At 43.3% G+C, this 15,271-nt stretch overlaps 1 protein-coding gene across 1 annotated transcript; it reads right to left on the bottom strand.

Annotated features, from left to right (window-relative positions):
* Positions 1–926: 926 nt before the first annotated feature.
* Positions 927–6,140, bottom strand: LOC118361974 (lysophosphatidylserine lipase ABHD12-like). Its single transcript, XM_035742214.2, has 13 exons — positions 5,938–6,140; positions 4,599–4,726; positions 4,402–4,507; positions 4,089–4,208; positions 3,976–4,006; positions 3,852–3,897; positions 3,396–3,525; positions 2,636–2,673; positions 2,393–2,472; positions 2,212–2,294; positions 1,896–1,974; positions 1,587–1,708; positions 927–1,468 (listed from the first exon to the last, which is right to left on the bottom strand). The coding sequence occupies exons 1-13, from the start codon at positions 6,060–6,062 to the stop codon at positions 1,441–1,443; spliced, it is 1,116 nt and encodes a 371-aa protein (XP_035598107.1). The 5' UTR covers positions 6,063–6,140; the 3' UTR covers positions 927–1,440.
* Between the last annotated feature and the right edge of the window lie 9,131 nt (positions 6,141–15,271).

Here is a 15,271-nt window from a genome sequence, read left to right as displayed (position 1 = left end):
CAACAGTTTGGGAGTCACTTAGAAAATTCAGGATTTTTTAAAGAAAAGCTATTTTTTTTGTCAATTAAAATAACATAAAATTGATCAGAAATAGTGTAGACATTGTTAATGTTGTAAATGATTGGTGTAGCTGGAAACGGCAGAGTTTTTATGGAATATCTACATAGGCCCATTAGCAGCATCCATCACTCCTGTGTTCCAATGACATGTTGTGTTAGCTAATCCAAGTTTATAATTTGAAAAGGCTAATTGATCATTAGAAGACCCTTTTGCAATTATGTTAGCACAGCTGAAAACTGTCGTCCTGATTAAAGAACCAATAACACTGGCCTTCTTTAGACTAGTTGAGTATCTGGAGCATCAGCATTTGTGGGTTCGATTACAGGCTCAAAGTGGCCAGAAACAAAGGCCTTTCGTCTGAAACTCGTCAGTCTATACTTGTTCTGAGAAATTAAGGCTATTCCATGCGTGGAATTGCCAAGAAACTGAAGATCTTGTACAACGCTGTGTACTACTCCCTTCACAGAACAGCGCAAACTGGCCATAACCAGAATAGAAAGAGGAGTGTGTGGCCCCGGTGCACAACTGAGCAAGAGGACAAGTACATTAGAATGTCTAGTTTGAGAAACATATGCCTCACGAGTCCTCAACTGGCAGCTTCATGAAATAGTACCCGCAAAACACCAGTCTCAACGTCAACAGTGAAGAGGCGACTTGGGGATGCTTTCAAAAACAAGGACATTTCTAAATGACCCCAAACTTTTGAACGGTAGTGTATCTATTAGGATTTCTAGGTACATCTCATTACATCATCATAAAATACAGTATGTATCACTTCCACTGTAGTGATTTGTCTCTTTTAGTCTTTATCTCAGACATACTAGTAACCAGTCATGTAAACATCCAACAAGAACATGTATGATTCATGGACGTTGATCACATTTTATTTGTAATGTAATACTTGCCAAGAAGAAAAGCTTTTACAGCAGTAACTTTTCTGTAATCACTACTAAGAATTCACCTAAGCTTGAACACTTTAACACTTTAAACATTGATTAATAATAATTTTTCACATTTATAATTCATAGAAAGGAAACCAATGCATTGCCTCCATCTCAAAAGTTATTTGATTTGCACGTAGACTAAGACTATAGCTAGATAATAATGCATTGGCCATCTCAGTAAGTGCTAAACCCAGAGCTGAACCTCATAGATTCTCTTTTTTTTTCTCAGTCCTTTCAGCTAAGTAAGTGCTTTTACATTACTGGCAATGTAACTTCTATCTGATATTAGATCAATGATTGGACCATGTGATTGAAGTCCACCCTACTGATTTGCCATAAGGTAAAGAGACATGCAAACTGTGCATCTAGGTTTTGCAGTTCTCTAGATATGTTGAAACAGTTGATGTCCAAAGGTTCTTCTGCATAGGTCACTGGATTAGGGGGGCAATGAATGTACAAATTCCCTGTAACGATATGGATGAAAAAAGGTGTATGTTTTATAGTTAGAATAAACATTGATATAGAATCGGAATTGCCTTTTTTTTCCAAATTGCAATTGAAGAGTTGACAGGATTTCCTCACCCAATAATGTTGGGCATGCGAGGGTCTTTGTACAATCCATTGTGAAGGTACCCAAGGGATCTGGCGAACGGTACCATTTGAACTCGATTCGAGTTTTGGGCACTCTGTGCAATTTCATACAGCTTGATAGGAACACAACAAAGGACGAGATGTGGAAACTTCCTTTGAACTCTATATCATGTTTCCAGGAACCCTTCTTGCTATTGTCATTCAAACCATACATATAATATCACACATGTTGCCTGTGATAAAATAGACAGATGACAACAGATAAATGATTGTTAGTTACAGTAAAAGTATAAGCCACACCTGCTGAGCCATGTGGATAGGCACTACGTTGTCATCCTCTGCATGAAGTATCAGAAGAGGACTCCTCATCCTCTTCAAGCTGTAGAGACATGGTGAAACATCACTTTCATGAACAGTCAACCTCAAACTCTCAGAACATTTCCTGAAACACATTTTGGTTGCAGTGGGTGTAGCAGTTATTTTGATTTGATTTGTTACCGCATATTGCAAACCTGTATTATGATATCAAAATAAAGGATGACAAGTACGGTGAAAAGTTGCATGAACCAAAACAAATTTATAACTAAATGTTTTAGTCTAAATCATAAATACCTACTTTTCGTCATTAGGGAAGATTATATTGTTTTCTTCCATTGTGTCCAGGAAAAAGTACTCAAAACCTGGGAACTTCCAATAAAACTGAAGACAAAATGCAGTTTAGTACATTAATGAATACAAAATCATGGCGTTTAAAGATGTACTGTATCGCTATGGAGAGGAGGGTATGTGAAACTTACCCAGCCAAACGGATGATGAGCACCCTTCTGTCGAATATTGGTGTATGCTCCCTCAATGATCACACCATCAACAACAATCCCTGATAAAAGCAAAAATATTCTAAGCATGTAAATATATCAAGTCAGCTTCCATAATGAGTCACACAAGAAACTTTCATGGAATGAATGTCATTATGCCGATCATGTGTATTGTACTTTAACCAGAGGGTATAAAATACGAAAGTTGAATGGATTCAGGCCTACCATGTTCCATTAGTTTGACTGCAGTATTAGTGGCCACTCTGTACAAAGATGAGGGGGGAAATGACATTTTACTGCTCATGTCTTATACTCTATCAGAGTAACTGTCAAAATGTTCTGTCATATTTCTAATCATTGATTTGAGTATTTCAATCATAACCATTAGTGAGGGTAGATTAAGTAGAAGTAGTGATAGTGACAGATCCTCTAACTTGAACTCACAACATAAATATCACAAATACTGGATTGTGTATGAGGGGAACAAGCAACAAATGAAACAAGTAAGTGTTGAATCAAACTTTAAACATAGTCCAGTCTCTTGAATGAGCAATGCTTACTTTTAAACATAATCATCATTTAAATAATGAGATACCTACCAGTGGAATGACATACCCATCTCTCTGGAATGCAAGACAAAGGCATTACAGGGAAAGTTGAAGTTAATCAAGGTAATATTGTGTCTGCTTATGCAGACGCAGTATTACTTTTGATTTCCTTTGCTTTTATGAAATTTGCCTTACACTTCAATTACATTACATCTGAGATGTGCATTTTATTTGACTGTTGGGCTCTTCATGATTTTAATCGTGGTCATATGATTTAACTGTTATTTGTTTTGAATTGAAATCTGAGCATTGTTCATTTAAGAGACCGCTGTGTATAGTTTGAGTAAAAGCAGAATTGTGTGCAACTATGCATTGAGATAAGTTATCATTTCCACTCGCTTTTCTCTACAGACTGAACCATCCACCTGGTCACTCACCCAGTGCCAAGGGAGTGTCCCCATAATACCACCAGACTGCTCCCACTGCGGGCTTTTACCCACTGGTACAAGTAGAGGGTGTCAGTGGTTATACCAACTTCAGTGGGCTCTCCGGTGGAGTCCCCAAAACCTGTCAGAGTTTCTTATATCAATGGCTGTACAGTATGCAAACGTACTAGACTACGTATTGTCCTATCACGTCATGTCTGTGCCTGAGGTAAACTTGATGCAGTTGTATACTGATTTGTAAATTACCACAAGGGGGCAGTCAGAAGCAAAACAACCCCAGAGGGTAAGGTGAACTTTACTACAGTATTTGGAATTGGGAGCTGGTTATCATTCTCTTTACAGCAAGGTGAAAAAACACACCACAAAATGAGGCTAATGTCAGGTTGTCAAGGATATGTGTAATGACATGTTTCAACCGTCTAGTAAAATAATTAAATTTTAACCAACCTCTGTAGTCCAAAGCCAAAACATGGTAATCCATTGCACTCAGTAGCTGTAGACAAAGGCCAATCACCAGTTTATCATTCACACCATGATGAAGCAACTTTTGTTGTAGTTGTCAGTCACTTACATTTATTACTCCCACACGGTGACTTGCTGCCCTGTTTGAAATAATGTGGACTTTTAGATTCAAAGTGAGAACATTTGAAATATTATTGTGTAGCAATCCATTGTTCTTGCTACCTTGTGCCTCCATTGCCATGGAGATAAATGATGATCGGATTTCCAGCTCCCAAAGAATCTTGGTACCATTCCAAGTCCTTTCCCTGTGCCTCTTTCCACTGACTTTCAGGGACTGTGTGCCTTGAAGATATTGTACAGTGACAACACTTGTAAGGGACTGTATACTGACTTTGATGTATAACGTTCAATGCAGTCTTTTATAAATCTACACTGTCCAGTGGCAGTGAATGTACTTCAGATGTAAGGTAGGTAGGCTACATTAAATGTAACTCACAATGTAACCTGGAGAAAGGGTTTATGTTAGCCTACTCACCATACGCCCAATGAGATCCCTTGTTCGGATGTAAGGTACATGTTCACTGTGTGGTTAAGAGACAGGTCGGCTGGCTGGCTATGGTCGACGAAGAATGGGACCCTGACTAAAAACAAGGTGAGAATATATACTAATTACTCGGAGTTATTATTCCTAATTTGTCCAGTATTTTGGATAATGCTCATGATTACACTCACCTCTGTGAGAATAAACCAGGTGCTTTATGATGTCAGGAAACAGTGGCATCATGAAAGGCACAGAAACATAAATGACACATACAGCCAGGAGACCTCTTTTGAACCACCACAACAAATGGGGGCTAGGTCTGAGACAGAGAGAAAGACAGAGGGAGAGATATCTATTTCACTTGCTTTGGCAATGTTCACATATGTTTCCCATGCCAATAAAGCCCTTAAATACACATTTTTAAATTGAATTGAGAGAGAAATTGGATAATTACTTCCCCAAACTCAAGAAATAAAAGCATAAACATTACAATGACAACTGGTTCATACTGTCAGCTGACCTTACTGGATATTGCCATTGAAGTGCATGTTACGCCAATAATACAGTTGAAGTCGGAAGTTTACATACACCTTAGCCAAATACATGTACACTCAGTTTTTCACAATTCCTGACATTTAATCCTAGTAAGAGTTCTCTGTCTTAAGTCAGTTAGGATCACCACTTTATTTTAAGAATGTGAAATGTCAGAATAATAGCAGAGAGAATGATTTATTTCAGCTTTTATTTCTTTCATCACATTCTCAGAGGGTCAGAAGTTTACATACACTCAAATAGTATTTGATAGCATTCCTCCTGACTGAGCTGGTGTAACTGAGTCAGGAATGTAGGCTTCCTTGCTTGCACACACTTTTTCAGTTCTGCCCACAACTTTTCTATAGGATTGAGGTCAGGGCTTTGTGATGGCCACTCCAATACCTTGACTTTGTTGTCCCACAACTTTGGAAGTATGCTTGGGGTCATTGTCCATTTGGAAGATATTTTTCTGAGCTCTTGGCTGATTTCTTTTGATTTTGTCATGATGTGAAGCAAAGAGGCACTGAGTTTTTTAAGGTAGGCCTTGAAATATATCCAAAGGTACACCTCCAATTGACTCAAATGATGTCAATTAGCCTATCAGAAGCTTCTAAAGCCATGACATCATTTTCTGGAATTTTCCAAGCTGTTTAAAGGCAGTCAACTTAGTGTATGCTAACTTCTGACCCACTGGAATTGTGATACAGTGAGTTATGAGTGAAATAATCTGTCTGTAAACATTTGTTGGAAAAATGACCTGTGTCATGCATAAAGTAGATGTCCTAACCGACTTGACAAAACTATAGTTTGTTAACAAGAAATTTGGTAACTGGTTGAGAAACGAGTTTAAATGACTCCAACCTAAGTGTATGTAAACTTCCAACTTCAACTGTAGGCCTATTTACTAGTCTAGACTCATTGACTCAAGTCTCGACTAGACTAGACGGGATGATCATTTTAAGCAGTGCTGGTGTGAGGCACAGCCTACCAACTCACCTCGGCTGCGCACTCAATGACACCTTAGTTTTATTTCCGTCAGTCTTCTGCTCCTTGGAATCATGGTCACCGGTCCTCTTCCTCATCCTGAGACGTTTACTAACCGAGCCACCAGTCCTCTGCATCTGTAATACAGCCGTTATGTTCTGAGCAAGATTGACATCCAGGCTATGTGACTAACTACTTTATGGCCAACCCTTTGTACTTTTTTTTTGTCTACCACCGAGGCTCTATGGGTGAAAGTCCAGTAGTCCCACACTGTTGGTAAGGAAATTAGGGAGGAGTTAAGCGGGTTTAAGGTAACCTAGAGTTACCTGTCTATGTACAGTCGTGGCCAAAAGTTTTGAGAATGAATCCCTGAATCCCCCAAAAACATTTCCACTGCATTTCAGCCCTGCCACAAAAGGACCAGCTGACATCATGTCAGTGATTCTCTCGTTAACACAGGTATGAGTGTTGACGAGGACAAGGCTGGAGATCACTCTGTCATGCTGATTGAGTTCGAATAACAGACTGGAAGCTTCAAAAGGAGGGTGGTGCTTGGTATCATTGTTCTTCCTCTGTCAACCATGGTTACCTAAAAGGAAACACGTGCCGTCATCATTGTTTTGCACAAAAATGGCTTCACAAGCAAGGATATTGCCGCCAGTAAGCTTGCACCTAAATCAACATTTATCGGATCATCAAGAACTTCAAGGAGAGCCGTTCAATTGTTGTGAAGAAGGCTTCAGGGTGCCCAAGAATGTCCAGCAAGCACCAGGACTGTCTCCTAAAGTTGATTCAGCTGCGGGATTGGGGCACCACCAGTACAGAGCTTGCTCAGGAATGGCAGCAGGCAGGTGTGAGTGCATCTGAGGCAAAGACTTTTGGAGGATGGCCTGGTCTCAAGAAGGGCAGCAAAGAAGCCACTTCTCTCCAGGAAAAACATCAGGGACAGACTGATATTCTACAAAATGTACAGGGATTGGACTGCTGAGGACTGGGGTAAAGTAATTTTCTCTGATGAATCCCCTTTTCGATTGTTTGGGGCATCTGGAAAAAAGCTTGTCCGGAGAAGACAAGGTGAGTGCTACCATCAGTCCTGTGTCATGCCCACAGTAAAGCATCCTGAGACCATGTGTGGGGTTGCTTCTCAGCCAAGGGAGTGGGCTCACTCACAATTTTGCCTAAGAACACAGCCATAAATAAAGAATGAAGAATACCAACACATCCTCCGAGTGCAAATTCTCCCAACCATCAAGGAACAGTTTGGTGATGAACAATGCCTTTTCCAGCATGATGGAAAGTCTATGGTAAACAAAGGTTTGAGAGATTTTGTCTATTTTGTTCTAGGCAAAAGTGATAATTAAGTGGCTCCGGGAGCAAAACATCAATATTTTGGGTCCATGGCCAGGAAACTCCCCAGACCCTAATCCCATTGAGAACTTGTGGTCAATCCTCAAGAGGCGGGTGGACAAACAAAACCCCGCAAATTCTGACAAACCCCAAGCATTGATTATGCAAGAATGGGCTGCCATCAGTCAGGATGCGACCCAGAAGTTAATTGATAGCATGCCAGGGCGGATTGCAGAGGTCTTGAAAAAGAAGAATCAACACGGCAAATATTGACTCTTTGCATCAACTTCATATAATTGTCAATAAAAGCCTTTGACACTTATGAAAGGCTTGTAATTATACTTCAGTATTCCATAGTAACATCTGACAAAAATATCTAAAGACACAGAAGCAGCAAACTTTGTGAAAATTAATATTTGTGTCATTCTCAAAACCTTTGGCCACGATTGTACAAGACATGAAATAATGCTTCCCGGTGTACCTTTATGAATTTACAAATTAGAAATATGTTTGGCAATCATAAGGATAACAGTCTTTCATAGAACCCAATCCCAACGCACAAAGGCATACTTCAGTGTATACAATGGGGACATATAATACCTGTAAGGGGGATTTCTTCACATGGAACATATACAATTCAGTAGGATACCTACAGCGTAGGCCTTTATGAATAAGGAATTTGATATTGGTATGTGTTTTCATGTTTTATGATCACAGCAATACAGCTTTGAGATCCACTGTGCTTCGATGTACAATGGCATACACTGAGTGTACAAAACATTAGGAACACCTGCTCGTTCTATGACAGACTGGCCAAGTAAATCCAGGTGAAAGCTATGATCCCTTATTGATGTTACCTGTTAAATCCACTTTGATCAGTGTAGATGGGGGGTGTAAATGGGTTAAAGAAGGATTTTTAAGCCTTGAGACATGGATTGTGTATGTACCATTCAGAGGGTGATTTAAGTGCATTTGAATGTGATATGGTAGTAGGTGCCAGGTGCACTGGTTTGTGTGAAGAACTGCAACACTGCTGGGTTTTTCACACAACAGTTTCCCAGAGTGCATCAAAAATGGTCCACCACCCAAAGGACATCCAGCCAACTTGACACAACTGTGGGAAGCATTGGTATAAACATGGGCCAGCAGCCCTGTGAAACGCTTTCGACACCTTGTAGAGTCCATGCCCCGACGAAGTGAGGCTGTTCTGAGGGCAAAAAGATGGGGTGCAACTCAATATTAGGAAGGTGTGCTTATTGTTTTGTACAGTCAGTGTAAGTTTAGTATTGCCTTTCAACCAATCCAGTGCATTTTTAAAGAAAAATCAACAATACGTCAAAGGATTTAGCTACTGGAAACTGGAACAATTGGATCAAACAAAGACCAACAGATCAATCCCACTTTTCAAGCCTGCTGAAGGCGTGGTGGTGTGGTAAACACAGTGGTGGAAAAAGTACCCAATTGTCATACTTCAGTAAAAGTAAAGATGCCTAAATAGAAAATGACTCAAGTGAAAGTCATCCAGTAAAATACTACTTGATTAAAAGCCTAAAAGTATTTGGTTTTTAATATACTTAAGTGTCAAAAGTGAAAGTATAAATCAATTCAAATTCCTTATATTAAGCAAACCAGATGGCACCGTTTTCTTTCTTTTTTTCCTTCAAATTTACTTACGGATAGCCAGGTGCATACTCCAACACTCAGACATCATTTATAAATTAAGCATTTGTGTTTAGTGAGGCCATCAGATCAGAGGCAGTAGAGATGGCCAGGGATGTTCTATTGATAAGTGTGTGAATGGGACCATTTTCCTGTCCTGAGCATTCAAAATGTAACTAATACTTTTGGATGTCAGGGAAAATGTATGAAGTAAAAATCACAATTTTCTTTCGGAATATTGGTGAAGTAAAAGTAGTCAAAAATATAAATAGTAAAGTACAGATACCGCAAAAAAATAGCTTAAGTAGTACTTACTTAAGTACTTTACACCACTGGGTAAACTCCACACCCCGCTCTACTAGGAGCATGCACGAGGTGGTCTGCGTATGTCGGCCCACGCTTGGATTGCGTCCTACCTGACAGGTCGCTCCTACCAGGTGGCGTGGCGAGAATCTGTCTCCTCACCACGCGCTCTCACCACTGGTGTCCCCCAGGGCTCTGTTCTAGGCCCTCTCCTATTCTCGCTATACACCAAGTCACTTGGCTCTGTCATAACCTCACATGGTCTCTCCTATCATTGCTATGCAGACGACACACAATTAATCTTCTCCTTTCCCCCTTCTGATGACCAGGTGGCGAATCGCATCTCTGCATGTCTGGCAGACATATCAGTGTGGATGACGGATCACCACCTCAAGCTGAACCTCGGCAAGACGGAGCTGCTCTTCCACCCGGGGAAGGACTGCCCGTTCCATGATCTCGCCATCACGGTTGACAACTCCATTGTGTCCTCCTCCCAGAGCGCTAAGAACCTTGGCGTGATCCTGGACAACACCCTGTCGTTCTCAACTAACATCAAGGCGGTGGCCCGTTCCTGTAGGTTCATGCTCTACAACATCCGCAGAGTACGACCCTGCCTCACACAGGAAGCGGCGCAGGTCCTAATCCAGGCACTTGTCATCTCCCGTCTGGATTACTGCAACTCGATGTTGGCTGGGCTCCCTGCCTGTGCCATTAAACCCCTACAACTCATCCAGAACGCCGCAGCCCGTCTGGTGTTCAACCTTCCCAAGTTCTCTCACGTCACCCCGCTCCTCCGCTCTCTCCACTGGCTTCCAGTTGAAGCTCGCATCCGCTACAAGACCATGGTGCTTGCCTACGGAGCTGTGAGGGAACGGCACCTCAGTACCTCCAGGCTCTGATCAGGCCCTACACCCAAACAAGGGCACTGCGTTCATCCACCTCTGGCCTGCTCGCCTCCCTACCACTGAGGAAGTACAGTTCCCGCTCAGCCCAGTCAAAACTGTTCGCTGCTCTGGCCCCCCAATGGTGGAACAAACTCCCCCACGACGCCAGGACAGCGGAGTCAATCACCACCTTCCGGAGACACCTGAAACCCCACCTCTTTAAGGAATACCTAGGATAGGATAAAGTAATCCTTCTCACCCCCCCTCCCCCCTTAAAAGATTTAGATGCACTATTGTAAAGTGGCTGTTCCACTGGATGTCATAAGGTGAATGCACCAATTTGTAAGTCGCTCTGGATAAGAGCGTCTGCTAAATGACTTAAATGTATGTAATGTAATGTAATGTATTCTGTGGCCTTGCCATTCCATTTCTTGACTGCCCCTGTAACACAGAAATAAACATGTATAAACTTTCTTGAAATGTTCCGTATTGATTGACCTTCAAGTCTTAAAGTAATGATGGACTGTCATTTCTCTTTGCTTATTTGAGCTGTTCTTGCCGAAATATGGACTTGGTCTTTTACCAAATAGGGCTATCTTCTGTATAATGTCACAACACAACTGATTGGCTCAAACACATTAAGAAGGAAAGAAATTCCACAAATTAACTTTTAAGAAGGCATACTTGTTAATTGAAATGCATTCCAGGTGACTACCTCATGAAGCTGGTTGAGTGAATGCTAAGCGTGTGTAAAGCTGTCAAGGCAAAGGGCTACACTTTTTTGGTTAGTACATGATTCCATATGTGTTATTTTGTAGTTTTGATGTCTTCACTATTATTCTACAATGTAGAAAACAGTAAAAATAAAGAACAACCTTTGAATGAGTAGGTGTTCTAAAACTTTTGACCGGTAGTGTAGTCTGGATGCAATCAGGCATCCGAATATGCATAAGCAATGTAAAGAGATATGGTGAATGAGTGGGGAAATGTACATTCTACACAAATTACTTTGATAAAAACGAAGACAAATGTGTGTGTCTGAGGGGAAATACACTTTCATACAGCCAGAGATGAACCACTATGGTGACAAATATTTATCATCGAAACCATGTGACCTCTCACCTCACTGTCTGTAGAAGTGGTCCTTCTGTAGCTCAGTTGGTAGAGCATGGTGCTTGTAACGCCAGGGTAGTGGGTTCGATTCCCGGGACCACCCATACGTAGAATGTATGCACACATGACTGTAAGTCGCTTTGGATAAAAGCGTCTGCTAAATGGCATATATTATTATATTATAAGTGTTCTTCCTAACCAGTCCCTCAACAGCTCTCTGATTGAGCTCCAGCCTCACTGGGTCCTCAGAGGAGATAAAGGCTGGGAAGAGATAGAGGGATGGAAGAATCAGTCATTCGACAAGTCAGTTAAATAAAGAGAGCATTGATAAGCTAAAATGTCCATCGCCCATCCATGGAGAGACCTACTATATATACTGTATTTTACCATCAAGAGGTCTCGGAGGTAGCGAGGTGGGGTGGCTTGGCTCATCTCCTGGTCAGTAGGGGTGAACGAATCATCACTGATTCATACACACACAGGACAGGGACATAGTTAATAGTTAGCCTAGTTAATACAACACTACTACAGAGAGAAATGGCATCTTTTGTAGGCACTAACGCTGAAAATAAAGTCTATGGTAAACAAAGGTTTGGGAGATTTTGTATGTTTTGTTCTATGAGATAGTATTCATCCGTGTTTTTGTAATCATAAAATGCACATAGGCGTCATAATTCATAAAGGTCATGTTAACTGACTGACATTATCTCGTATAACAAAACACATAAGATCTCCTAAACCTGTGTTAACCTCAGACCTCATTTTCAGCATTTATCCCAAAATCATTTTCTTTCCCAATAGAAATGACTGAACAAACCAGAGGTACATTATTTCCGTTTTTTAAGACTACAAACTGGCGAGCTCTCTACCATGGCTTCTTAATTGCCCATGGGAAGATTAAATACGTTGTAGTGATTTGAATGGGAATCTAAAGCTTCAGTCTCATAGACAACATCATGTTAATAAATGTAGTGCGTAACAAGAGGTATTACAGAGTGTTAGGGGTTTGAGTATGATAATGCTATCTCTTACCTATCCAGCTCTGAATCTGGGTCAGCTCCTGATTTTTGGGCCAGTGAAGCAGCCTGGTATGGTACAACCTGAGCGGTTACAGTCTGCCCAATCTGTCATCAAGCGGCTCCGTTTCTTCATCAGCCAGTGATCATCATTGAGAACAGCTCCTTTTATCTCCTCATCCTGAGGGAAAGAAACACTGAACACACACCCTTCCCTGTGTCCTACACAGGACTCATAACAAGGCAGCCATAGCCTACTGTAGGGGTGCACCTCAATATTCTACAGTGGCTTCCTCTATCTCTGATCTGAACAGCAGATAGACGAAAGCATTCGGGTATTTGTTTTCACCCGTCCAGTTCATTCAGGTGAGTATGAGCAGAGAACAGAACAGAATGACAGTGAGCCACTTCAGACTATTGAGATGCACCCAAAACCTTGGGTAAGGTGCCACACTGAACCTCGAATTTCAGCTTGGCTCCATTGAGGTCCATGCAGGAGTGGAGACACTCCCCCACCACCATGCCCCTCACACGCACTACGCTGCTATCCAGGTGGCTCTGCATCTCTCCCAGCATGAACTGTAGCAGTTCTGACAGAGGAAAGGATAGAAGGGTCGTGATCATGAAGCACCAAACAGGAGAAAATAGTCTTTACATTTTACATTTACATTTAAGTCATTTAGCAGACGCTCTTATCCAGAGCGACTTACAAATTGGTGCATTCACCTTATGACATCCAGTGGAACAGCCACTTTACAATAGTGCATCTAAATCTTTTAAGGGGGGTGAGAAGGATTACTTTATCCTATCCTAGGTATTCCTTAAAGAGGTGGGGTTTCAGGTGTCTCCGGAAGGTGGTGATTGACTCCGCTGTCCTGGCGTCGTGAGGGAGTGTGTTCCACCATTGGGGAGCCAGAACAGCGAACAGTTTTGACTGGGCTGAGCGGGAACTGTACTTCCTCAGTGGTAGGGAGGCGAGCAGGCCAGAGGTGGATGAACGCAGTGCCCTTGTTTGGGTGTAGGGCCTGATCAGAGCCTGGAGGTACTGAGGTGCCGTTCCCCTCACAGCTCCGTAGGCAAGCACCATGGTCTTGTAGCGGATGCGAAACTGGAAGCCAGTGGAGAGAGCGGAGGAGCGGGGTGACAGAGAACATGGGAAGGTTGAACACCAGACGGGCTGCGGCGTTCTGGATGACTTGTAGGGGTTTAATGGCACAGGCAGGGAGCCCAGCCAACAGCGAGTTGCAGTAATCCAGACGGGAGATGACAAGTGCCTGGATTAGGACCTGCGCCGCTTCCTGTGTGAGGCAGGGTCGTACTCTGCGGATGTTGTAGAGCATGAACCTACAGGAACGGGCCACCGCCTTGATGTTAGTTGAGAACGACAGGGTGTTGTCCAGGATCACGCCAAGGTTCTTAGCACTCTGGGAGGAGGACACAATGGAGTTGTCAACCGTGATGGCGAGATCATGGAACGGGCAGTCCTTCCCCGGGAGGAAGAGCAGCTCCGTCTTGCCGAGGTTCAGCTTGAGGTGGTGATCCGTCATCCACACTGATATGTCTGCCAGACATGCAGAGATGCGATTCACCACCTGGTCATCAGAAGGAGGAAAGGAGAAGATTAATTGTGTGTCCTGCATAGCAATGATAGGAGAGACCATGTGAGGTTATGACAGAGCCAAGTGACTTGGTGTATAGCGAGAATAGGAGAGGGCCTAGAACAGAGCCCCGGGGACACCAGTGGTGAGAGCGAGTGGTGAGGAGACAGATCCGCCACGCCACCTGGTAGGAGCGACCTGTCAGGTAGGAGAATCTAGATGCCCAACTCGGAGAGGGTGGAGAGGAGGATCTGATGGTTCACAGTATCGAAGGCAGCCGATAGGTCTAGAAGGATGAGAGCAGAGGAGAGAGAGTTAGCTTTAGCGGTGCGGAGCGCCTCCGTGATACAGAGAAGAGCAGTCTCAGTTGAATGACTAGTCTTGAAACCTGACTGATTTGGATCAAGAAGGTCATTCTGAGAGAGATAGCGGGAGAGCTGGCCAAGGACGGCACGTTCAAGAGTTTTGGAGAGAAAAGAAAGAAGGGATACTGGTCTGTAGTTGTGACATCGGAGGGATCGAGTGTAGGTTTTTTCAGAAGGGGTGCAACTCTCGCTTCTTGAAGACGGAAGGGACGTCCAGCGGTCAGGGATGAGTTGATGAGCGAGGTAAGGTAAGGGAGAAGGTCTCCGGAAATGGTCTGGAGAAGAGAGGAGGGGATAGGGTCAAGCGGGCAGGTTGTTGGGCGGCCGGCCGTCACAAGACGCGAGATTTCATCTGGAGAGAGAGGGGAGAAAGAGGTCAGAGCACAGGGTAGGGCAGTGTGAGCAGAACCAGCGGTGTCGTTTGACTGAGGATCTGATGCCGTCGACCTTCTTTTCAAACGAGGATCGGATGTCGTCGACCTTCTTTTCAAAATGGTTGACGAAGTCATCTGCAGAGAGGGAGGGGGGGGGAGGGGGAGGAGGATTCAGGAGGGAGGAGAAGGTGGCAAAGAGCTTCCTAGGGTTAGAGGCAGATGCTTGGAATTTAGAGTGGTAGAAAGTGGCTTTAGCAGCAGAGACAGAGGAGGAAAATGTAGAGAGGAGGGAGCGAAAGGATGCCAGGTCCGCAGGGAGGCGAGTTTTCCTCCATTTCCGCTCGGCTGCCCGGAGCCCTGTTCTGTGAGCTCGCAATGAGTCGTGCCACGGAGCGGGAGGGGAGGACCGAGCCGGCCTGGAAGATAGGGGACATAGAGAGTCAAAGGATGCAGAAAGGGAGGAGAGGAGGGTTGAGGAGGCAGAATCAGGAGATAGGTTGGAGAAGGTTTGAGCAGAGGGAAGAGATGATAGGATGGAAGAGGAGAGAGTAGCGGGGGAGAGAGTGCGAAGGTTGGGACGGCGCGATACCATCCGAGTAGGGGCAGTGTGGGAAGTGTTGGATGAGAGCGAGAGGGAAAAGGATACAAGGTAGTGGTCGGAGACTTGGAGGGGAGTTGCAATGAGGT

Source organism: Oncorhynchus keta, chromosome 2 (genome assembly GCF_023373465.1).
Source record: "Oncorhynchus keta strain PuntledgeMale-10-30-2019 chromosome 2, Oket_V2, whole genome shotgun sequence".
In the NCBI taxonomy this organism is placed as follows: Eukaryota; Metazoa; Chordata; class Actinopteri; order Salmoniformes; family Salmonidae; genus Oncorhynchus; species Oncorhynchus keta.
This window is presented reverse-complemented; position numbering and strand designations above follow the sequence as displayed.

What these genes read in the sequence shown, in the direction of transcription:
- LOC118361974 (XM_035742214.2), bottom strand. Translation starts at nt 6,062, where the DNA reads ATGCAGAGGACTGGTGGCTCGGTTAGTAAACGTCTCAGGATGAGGAAG. An exon ending in TCATTGAGTGCGCAGCCGAG is followed by an intron (nt 4,727 to 5,937) that starts GTGAGTTGGTAG and finishes TCTCTGTCTCAG; the next exon opens with ACCTAGCCCCCATTTGTTGT. An exon ending in ATCTTCCCTAATGACGAAAA is followed by an intron (nt 1,975 to 2,211) that starts GTAGGTATTTAT and finishes ATGTCTCTACAG; the next exon opens with CTTGAAGAGGATGAGGAGTC.